The sequence below is a fragment of the Alligator sinensis genome, unplaced genomic scaffold (genome assembly GCF_000455745.1).
Source record: "Alligator sinensis unplaced genomic scaffold, ASM45574v1 scaffold760_1, whole genome shotgun sequence".
Lineage (NCBI taxonomy): Eukaryota > Metazoa > Chordata > Crocodylia > Alligatoridae > Alligator > Alligator sinensis.
In genome coordinates this window covers 2,750,607-2,761,045 of record NW_005841989.1, presented here as the reverse complement: position 1 = coordinate 2,761,045, position 10,439 = coordinate 2,750,607, and the positions used below count along the sequence as shown (strand labels likewise).

The window sequence follows — 10,439 nt, the reverse complement described above, 5'->3', positions numbered from 1 at the left end:
GGAATTACAAAACCCTGACCTGAGTTACAGTATACAAATGATGATGATCATTGAGGAACCCAACAGTTGGGCAACCTACTGTAGAGACTCCCATCAGCTTCACAAAACTACAGCAAAATATGGATTACAAAATCATTCTTTCTGGGATAGGGGGGAGATGGCACAGGAAAAGAGCATACAAAACAGTACAGGCACAGGTCTGTTACACTCTATAAAACAAGCACAGAGAACCCGGCTTTTTAAACTCAAAGGTGTTAAAAATCCCGACTTTCCCCAAAATTTCCAGCCACACTTTCAATGGGACACAAAAACCAATGTCCAGATGGGGCTTTTGACAGTGTTTGGTAGGACATGCACAAGCCCCTTGGCAGAATGGGTCCTGCCGGTCCTTGGGTTACAGGGGCATATGTAGCAGCCAAGGATGATGCCCCCGCTTTGGTTGTAGTTCAGTGCCCCAAAGCAGCCTTCTGTTTGGCAGGGGATGGGTGAGGAGTGGGCAGTCTGTCCACGGAGGAGGAGCTGCTCAGGGTGGACTGAAGGTAAACTGTCTTGTGAAAGAGTCTGTTGCTGAGGAAAACCACTAAAGAAAAGAGACGCAGCTGGAAGTGGCTGAAAGAGAACAAATGCCATGAGCTTCCATTCCAAGTCTAGTCTCTTCCCCATTACAGCCCCTCACTGCATGTACTCTAATCCAACAGCACAGTACAAAGTTCTTTTTGTCCATTTGTATACTATGCTGGGTACATTATAGGATGATGAGCTCCTCCAGAGCACAGGCTAGTGGAACCATAGCTACATTCCACTCTAACAGACTGAAGGAAACAATGCTGTCACCCCTCACATGCAAGAATGGGATGTGGCAATCCTGTATCTCTGCAGGGAGGACAGAGCAGACTGCATGACTGGAGTTAGTCTGGCTTCAAAAGCATGAAACTGTAGATGAGAGTGGAGCTGATGGTAACTTCAGAATACCAGGCTCTGGGATCCCCAGCCTTAGCTTGCGGCATGTGACTGAAGAAGAACTAAAGGGTGTAGCAAGGTCTGACCACATTCTGAAACACAACCCTCCCTCCAAAATACTTTCACAAAGTTAATGCAGCATCCTCCTGGCTAATAAAATCCAGTTTAATTTCTCTTATTTTAAGCTAGTGAAAGAACCCCATCATGAGCATTCTTTCCTTAATATAACTAACCTTCCCAGAAATGTATTTATCTACCAGACACAGGACTGTTTTAACGTTTGTTCGCTTTTAGGTAATTGAATCAAGTGTAACTTCTTCCTGCATCTAACATGGCATTAGTTAAAATAAACCCCCGAGTTTCCTTTACTAAAGACTTACTATGTTTTCCCAGGTGTCTTTGCTTCATTGGCGCTGATAATAAATAGAGGGAAAAGAATGGAGAACAGGCAGCCACTGCAAAATGGAAAAGGCACATTCAGTCATAGGTCTCAATTACTACAGGGCGGTGTCATAATAGGGCAATACAAAAAATGTCCACCCATACAATAGAAAACCCTCTTGGAATCTGCAGTGAATGGAAGCACATGAAAGGAAATGGGGGAAATAACAGGGGAAATAAAACAGCCAACCCAGTGAATCAAACAGTCAACCGAAGCCCAGTGAATTCACACAGATGATGCAGATGACTGCTGTTCTGCTCTTGAAGAGGGAATTATATCCTGCATATTCAAGACAGTACCTATGTCTAAACCTGTAGTTTCCGTATGCTGTATCTTTGTATTATGTAGAGATTGCTATAAGCATTACTGGACAGATTTATAAATGGCAGGCTACATACAGCCACTGAAGAACTACTGCAGCCACCAAAATTTCACTACAGCCTTATTCAGTCATGTGGAAGAAGAGTGAAGGGCATGGAGAATATAAATAACAAACACATAATTTCTGGGGAGAACCCAGGTGTGCTTAAAATTTCTGCTGGGATCCTCTGCACTATTTTTATGAGTGTAATCACTCAGTACAAAAAGAAACATGCACGGCTTGACATCGGAATTGGGTTTACCTCTGATACCTCTGCTGTCAGCATTACCTTAGGCAAGACTGACAGAGATACAGCATATCTGCATCAATAATAAATCAGCTGCACTCACTGCTAGCACTGCTTACTGCTCTGTATTACAGGCACAAGAGAAATTATGCCAGGAAGGCTGGCTCTAACTGTAAGCAAATTCAAAAGCCAGACAGGAGGTTACAGAAGAGTCAGAGCAAGATGAGAAACTGAAAAGCAAACTGCAATAATGTCATCCCATTGGTTGGCAAAGGGATCTGAACTTTTTCCAGCCACTATTTCCAGTATATTCAATCTAGCAGGGCAAGAATATACTATGATTTGAATAGGTTTTTTAATTGCATGGCTTCCTACAGAAAAATCTGCACTGAATCTTAGTGTTTTAAATATACATATTTTTAAGTCTTCCTTGTTTCTCAGTGCACTTCCCCGTTTTATTGTCTTTCACCTACATGCTGGCAAGAGCCATTTTCCATTATATTGTCAGTGTGGAGACACTTCTTCCACTTAGGGACAGATGGAGGTGGTGGGGAAGGGAGAAGAACACAGAGCTCTGGCGACATTTTGGAGAAGGCATATATTTCTGGCGGTGTTTGGGGGACATGTTATCTCTGCATTTATTTCCTCAAAGAACAGATCACCAAATGCTCCCAATCTAAAATGAGAATTACCTGATGATATAAGAGGACTGCATTGCAGTGAGAAAAGCCAGTGGTAAACCAAATCCAAAATAGTAGGGCCAGTTCCGCTCAATGTTGGATAACCGCTGATGCATTTCAATTCCTGGTAAAAATACAAAGTTAAAATAAGAATATAAACAGAAAAGTCTTAGGTTAAAAAAAAATACCAATTGCAGTTGGTGAAGTTTCAGACTATGGTACCAAGTTGGAATAAAATCTGAGAAGGGACTTCTAATTTACAAACCTCTAAAATCTGGTGTTCATCCGATTCTAACAATGTAGGCATTTTGCAGCGAAAAAAAAGGACAAAAACTTAAGTTTACTGAATCCATATAGCCTTTGTTCTTGTCTTAGTCTTTGCTGGAGAAGATTACTTAAGTGAGGCAATTTAACAAAAGCCAGGTGGAAGTGACTATCCAAGGCTGGCCCTATCTGACATCTTTGGCTTGTTCCTAATCTTGAGCTCTAGCATTACAAAGGAAAGTCTGGCTTTCCACTAGTGTTTTTTTTTTCTATAGCTAAATTTAGAATTCAGAAGGCTCCAAAAATAAAATGTCTCCTCTTTCCACTCATTTTGGATTAGTTTCTATTGGAATCGATTCCATGGAGTAAAAATGCAGTATCTTGGAGTTGAAGAAACTTTACACAAAAGAACCTTGGTTTTGTTTGTTGGTTGAGAATTCCATGAACAATTGAAAACTACATCAGAATAGGACTGCATTTAAGGCTTTTCAATTAGAAGTCACCCAGAAAATTACAGATTGCATCTACCCCTCAAGCAAATGTTTATTATACTATTCTTATCTTTCTGTTCTGTTTCAAACACCATTTTGCTGTTTATAATCTCTTCTATTACCTGAACGATCAAGCAGCAGGATATTTCCACACAGGGCAACACAACCAAAACATCTAATCACAGAACTTCTGGGCAACAAGTCAGCAATAGCAATTCATGCTGATCAGGTTAAAAGGACTATGAAATGGCATGTGCATTTCACAGATGCCTGTGTGACAGCAGGCTGCATTCTCATCTGGAAGATACGGAATAAAGATCCTGCCAGGATCTGGGCTCGCCACAATGGAACACAAACAAGAAATGAGTTAGCTGTGCTGTCACTAGGACCAGACTTCAGATAAGATGTTGAAGTCAAGTTCTCTCTGTCATTTTCTGGCATGTGTTTCAAGTGAAAATGGTCCCAAAGCACCTTCTAAAGGAATGGATGACAACCCAGTGCTGCAGCCAATACTTTACTGCAGAAGTCAGCAATAACAGCAACCTTTTTTGGGCAGAGTACCAAAAACACCCACAGCTTCTATCTGGAAGATGTTGGCGTGCCAGGGCTGGATGGCAGGGGAGCTGCAAGGGGCCCAATCCTTGTTGTGGCAGCACAGCCCCTTCCCCATCATCTGCCACAAAGCACACACGTACCCACTGCTGGTAACGAGCTGGGCTGGGGCTCCACGGACCACAGTGCAGCTGCTTGCACCTCCTGGCCACTTGCTACAGCCAGCCCAGGCCCTGGGCATGCCCCTTCTACCCACCAGAGATCTCGGGCTGGTCACAGCAGGCGGCAGTGGATGGCAGGGAAGTCACGAGGAGCCCAATCTTTATGGTGGCAGTGCAGCCTGGGCCTCTTCCCTACCACCTGCCCCGAGCTACACATGCCAATCAAAATGCCTTCACATACTATGGCTCTGGCACACATGCTGAGGGTTGCTCACCCCTGCTTTACTCTCCCAATTGAACTGTTTCTTGCATGACCAGTGGCGTGGCTGTTCCATCTTATATGACTTATGCCATCCCCACAATGGTGGGATCTCAAACCCTGTTCTGAAGTGCTTCCAGATGCTTCTGAAGTAAGTATTTTGTTTCTACATCCTGCTGGCTTGACTCACCACTGGACAATGTCTCAGCACCTATATTTATCCCCATACTGAAGCACTTGAAAATCCAAAAGTGGAGAAGCAGGCAGGAAGGTCATTTATCACAAGCAAGAAACATCTTCTGGTTACATCCCTCTTATGTTTACAACACAATAAGCATCAGCTCAACAAGATTTAAGTCTTCTGAAAAACAATCCACAAATATGCCAGGGAGTCATTGTCCTAAGAGAGCACCACACTATATTCTGGCACTGTCATAAAAAAGAAACAGTTACTTGCTAGAGGAACTGGATTGAAATGGAACTGCCATATAAAAGGGACCTCATACAATTAAGTATTTCTAACAACTGTCCTAGCAGACTATTGCTGAACACATGCCCTGTTAGCCTTGAGAGTCAAGGGTAGCACTCACCTTTGTTAAACCATCGGTACTCAAAGCAATATAGGGAGTAAAGCAGTGACATGTGCAGGAGGCTAACCAACTGACCAATGATATCGATTGGGAAAAGGCTCACGATCATCCCCTGAAGTGGAAGAGAAAAAAACAATGATTTTGCTTTCTACAGAGTTTGTACAGCACCATTCTTTTTTCTTCCTCCTTGAGTAACATGGAACTGGATGACTGGAAGGGCCATTGTTTTAGTTTTATTTCCCGCCCTCCCCCCGCCCCGATCCCACCTTCCTCCTGTCACATTGTCATATAGAGGAAACTGAGCAAATTGATACTCCCAGTCTCCTACTCACAGCCTGCCCATCCAGTCAATATGTATGCACCTGCATTCTCTACTAGCCCACATACAGAATCCAAAACAGGTCTCATCTCACCTGGATAAGAAAGAGTGCTTGTAGTAAAAGATTAAACAACATGTCTGCAATGATTTTACTGACACTGGGAAAGGGATGAGGCTTTCTTCCTGAAACTTCAAAAGCCAAATCCGCGATGTCCTGAAAACAGACACACACACATTTCAGGAACTAATTAACAAGAAAATTAACTCCAGTGAGTGCACTACTAATCTGCAGTCAGCATGGCAAATGCCACAGAACACATTTACAGGATGCACATATGCATGCTCAGTAGCCATGTCGTGTAGCTTGTATAGCTAGACTGCACACAGAGTAGGATTGCAAATTGTGCATATGTGCCCAAAATGGCAGCTATGTGGCTGGGTAAATGCCACTTGTGCACATAAGTGAAGCAGGATTCTGCCTCAAGCTTAAAGAGAGAACTGCACACTATACCCTGGTATCTTGATACCAGAGAGATTACAAGGAGACTTTGGTAATACCCAAAGTTACTTGCCCAAAGTGGTTTGAAACTGGGCTAGTGTCAAATCAGGGGAGCTTATGCATTTAGATATTTCCAGCAACTGTCCTTGCAGAATACTGCCAAAATACATAGCCTATTACCCTGGAAAACAAAGGGCCACACTGGGACTGACTCCCAGTCCTCACTCTGAATCAAGCACCAGGTTGCCTCCATGCAACAATTTCCAAACACACTGATGATCACAATAATTGTAGCAAGAAAAAAAGACTAGGGGGTAGGAAGAGGAGAGGAGCTGAATGTGATGGTCATCTGTCCCAGAAAGCAGCAAGCTGTTTGCAGCATAAACATCAGCATAAAACACAATGCACCTGCAAACATCCCCCACTATGACAGTGAGAAGTAAGGACATCTGGAAAAATAACCTTTGTGCAGAAGTGTTTTTTATGGCATCATACTTAATAGACCATAGGGATACCTATGTTTCAACATGGGCCATCCTTACGACTTGTCACGAGTTAGCGAACCTACCTACTGCACACTGAATCAGAGGTTCTCACCCTTTTGAGATTCAAGGCACCCCTTGTTAGACTAAAGGAATCCCTTGGAAAATGCCAGCTCTTATTTTTCCTCATTTTTTTGAGTTGAAAAATAATAGAGCAATTCTTTTGTTGTAAAGAAGGCAGAAAGACATCAACGGCTTAGAATGTTTCTGACACTTTGGAGTCCTATTTGAAATATTTGGCTGTGTCCAGATGAATGCAGCCATACAGTATGCAGTGCTGCAGACATGTCTGCGGCACCACACACCACACATTCAGTTGCTCTCTGCACTGGGTTTTTTTGACCCCTGGGATATCCAGGGGTCCAAAAAAAAGCAGAGTGGCATGGAGCAGCATGCGCCGCCCAAAACTGGAGCCTGGCTGGCTAGAACCACATTCTGGCTGTTGGCCAGGCTCTGAGCAGCAGGATCACCACTGCTGCAGCCCCAGGAGGCCCCCAGGACCTCAAGTAAGTCTGCTGGGGCCAGCCCAGTGCTGGCCCCAGCCTCTCCTACCCCACCCGGGGTAAATGTCCATGTTCGTGTGGATGCAGCCTTTGAGTTTATCTTTTGAATCACCTGCAAGTGTGATTCAAATAGTGCTGATTCAGCAGTACCCCATGGCACCCTCAAAAAGATGCTGCGGCACCCTGGTTGAGAATCACTGTATTGACTAAATCAGATTAAAGCTCATTTATGACTGAGAAGGAGTCTGCACATGCTATCAGCATGCAACTAGAGTGGCCACCCTTCACACTAAAAACAATGGAGGCTGCAAGCTGCACTATAGATCTGGTCATAACTGACCAACCCTTAACACAACAAATACTACTGTACATCACTTGTTCAATATAAATTCCAGCTTTAGCAGTTGAGCTTAACTCTATTTCTTGTCACCCTCACCTACCTGAAACCAGATGGCATTGACAACTTTACTGAGCACGAAGAGAGGAAGAACCCAAAGGGCACTGAAAATGGAGGTGAGGATAAACTCCAGCCAGGACCAGACATCACCGTGTAATGAGGGATCACCTTCAAAAGAATAATTCAGGTCCCTATTAGACAGGCACATAGGATTCTCTTCATTTCAGACTGCATACCTAAAATTACCACAGAAAAATACCTAGCAACAGCTTCCTTTGTACACGTGATATTCCGCCTTACTATAAAAAAAAAAAGGAGATCAGTAAAAACAACGTTTTTCCCAATGTGCTTGGAACCCAGATATTTTTCATGGTTAGAACAGAAAATGGAGGTTTGCTGTGTTAAGAGCCACAGCAAACAGCTCCAGAGGACTGAAGAGGTGTAGGTGTACCAGCTGTTTGCTGCAGCTTTTATTTCAAAGGACATCATTTTTCTCTGATCAGCTGTGGACCATGACTGTTCTCCACGTGATAGAGAAGCAGAAACCTTTGAAGTGAAAGAATGAGCAGTTTGTTTTTAATTAGGCAACCTGCAGCAAACTAAAAGAGTTGTGAACCATCCCTATAAAAAAGCTTCAGGTTCTGCTGTACCTTCTGCACCCATTTTCACCCACTTGATCTTTATTTACTGCCAAAAATATCCTAGCACCTGTGTTTCCACAGGGAAACAATGGCTGATTCTAGGAAATATGTACTCCATTACATCAAAAGCAATGGCTTTCAATTTTTCATAGTATGAGTAAGAACATAGTTTCTTCTTCTGTCATTAACGATAAACATCTGGGGTTGACATTTATTTTCTGGAAACACTAGTAGTATACCCAACATGGGGAAAAAAAAGAAGAGCAACAGTTAAAGGAACACTTTAGGAATACAAATGCAGACAGGGAAAGTACATGCAGCAACTGGAAGAAAGGGATAAATGAAAAAAGATAGAATACACGAATGGAAAGGGAGAAAAGTAGAAAGTGGCAGAAAAAAAGAAATATGATCACAAACTGCTGGAAGACTGTTTTAGACTGGAGATAAAGAAAAACTTCTTTACCATCCAAGCCTCCAGAATCTGGAATAGACTCTCCCCAGAAGTGGTACAAGCACCTACTCTGGATACCTTTAAGAAATGCTTGGATGCTTATCTTGCTGGGGTGATCTGGAGCCAGCTGACTTCCTGCCCCTTGGGCAGGGGGCAGGACCCCTTCCAGCCCTGATGTCTATGAAATTTATGGTGGACAGAGATATGTAGTAGGAGGGCAAAAGAAAAGACTGCAGAGGAAAGCAGAGAAAGAGAAACAGTGACTAAAGAAATTGCTGGTGAGAAGCATGAGAGGCAGACAGGCAAAGAGACAGTGAAGAAGTTAGTGTCTTTAACATTCACTATTTTAGTGCTGGGGAGCCTGCCAAGAATTACAGTCAATTCCACTCACTCTATCGTCCCCCCACAACAGCTAGGAGCAAATTACTGAAACAGACTGCTGAAGATTCAAATGTGCACATTTATATAAGAGAAGAACTTACTGAGGAACAGATTAATCAAAGTGAATTCTTCATGATTTTTCAGTGTTCTCCAAGCCCAAACACACTGGGGACTTGCCTATATTGAGGCAAGGAAGAACTATTTACCCAGCCTGCTTGTAGGAGTTCTGGATCTATGCTGAAGTTCCTTTTCACATGAGAGAGAGCTGAAAAAGCCTATTGTTTACTGATATCCTTGGAAGAGATCTTCTCTTCCAAGAAGCATGTGACTCACTGCTAACAGACAGTTTCCAGCAACCTGAAGAAAACTGCCCCTGATTCCTACTGGCAGTCAATCCCTAAAGCTCATATATTTTCTTATTCCCATCTGTTCGCTTTTTAACACATTGGAAGGAAGCCTTAATACTGAAAGCAAATATAAAATCCAATGATTTTAAGAACTTGAGGATCCTGAAGATGCATGGAGATATTCACTGAACTTCTAACCACTTCACAAACATTTATGAGACTTCCCAGGGAAACTGTAGAACAGTGGTCACCAACCTGGGGATCCCGATCTACAGGTAGATCCCAGAGCCTCTTTGGATAGGGGGACGGCATACACACACCCACCGCCCCAGCCCCAGCAGGTCAATCTGTGGGAGAGGGAAGGGGCAGGAGCCAGATCAAGGTCCCCATGGTAAGTGACTGACTGTGCAGCTGAGCCAGGAGCAGGGCAAGATTAGTGAGGCCCCAGCCCCACTGGGTGGTGGAAGGATTGGAGCCCGGGGCCTCCTCCTGTGACACGGGGGGCTCCCTCCCTATCTCTGTGGGGCCAGAGGTGGCAGAGACAGCTGCTGCTGCACCTCAAGTCCCACTGCAGTTGGCCATGTGCGTGCACGGCTCACCTAAGCAGCGGGGACTCCCTGGCCCAGACAGGTCTGGGACTCTCCGCAGCCCAGGGGTGCATGGGTGGGGGGAGGGGTCCTGCCAATGGGCGCAGCCTGGCAGAGGTCTTGGGGGCCCATACCACCCCCAACCTGTGCTTGGGACAAGGAAGCTGTCGCTGCCTGCCCACTGCTCCCAGAGCATAGGTGGGGGTGGGCACAGGTTCCCGAGGCCTCTGCCAGGCTGCGCCCTGTGGTGGAAACCCCCCGTCCCCATGTACTGCTGGGCCACGTAGAGTCCCAGACCTGGCCAGGACAGAGCCTGACCATACTTCTGTGCTGCCACCTCACTGGGCTGAGCCATGCCTTCCTGGCAACCAGACAAACGTAACGTTGGGCTCTGGCCCGGCCGAGTCTGGAAGGCTCTGTGGTCCAGAGCACATGGGGAGGGCTCCCATCGCTGGGCGCAGCCCAGAGGAGACCCTGGGGGCCTGTGGCCCCCCCAGCTGTGCTCCAGGCACAGCAGGCAGCCTGCAGCAGCAGCCTCCTCATCCCAGAGCATTGGAGGAGGAGGGCGCACAGGCCCCATGGGCCTCCCCCGGGCTGCACCCAGTGGCAAGAACCCCCCACCACGTGGCCCTGCAGGGTTCGGGACAGCAGATCCTGGGGTGCCCTTTACTTCCAAAAAGTGATCTTCACCATAAAAAAGCTGGAGATCACTGCTGTAAAATCTTCTTCAGTGGAGGTTTTCAAAAGGAGGCTACATGGGCAGAG

At 45.2% G+C, this 10,439-nt stretch overlaps 1 protein-coding gene across 2 annotated transcripts in view; it reads right to left on the bottom strand.

Moving 5' to 3' along the window:
• Positions 1 to 6: 6 nt before the first annotated feature.
• EI24 (EI24, autophagy associated transmembrane protein) overlaps positions 7 to 10,439 on the bottom strand; it is a 41,542-nt gene continuing 31,109 nt past the window's right edge. For both annotated transcript variants that reach the window (XM_006021356.3, XM_025201285.1), the window contains exons 6-11: positions 7,311 to 7,435; positions 5,421 to 5,540; positions 5,008 to 5,119; positions 2,703 to 2,814; positions 1,341 to 1,415; positions 7 to 609 (exon numbers count right to left, since the gene is read on the bottom strand). In XM_006021356.3, the coding sequence (XP_006021418.1) occupies positions 447 to 609; positions 1,341 to 1,415; positions 2,703 to 2,814; positions 5,008 to 5,119; positions 5,421 to 5,540; positions 7,311 to 7,435 (707 nt within the window). In that variant the 3' untranslated portion in view covers positions 7 to 446. The remainder of the gene's footprint in view (positions 610 to 1,340; positions 1,416 to 2,702; positions 2,815 to 5,007; positions 5,120 to 5,420; positions 5,541 to 7,310; positions 7,436 to 10,439) is intronic.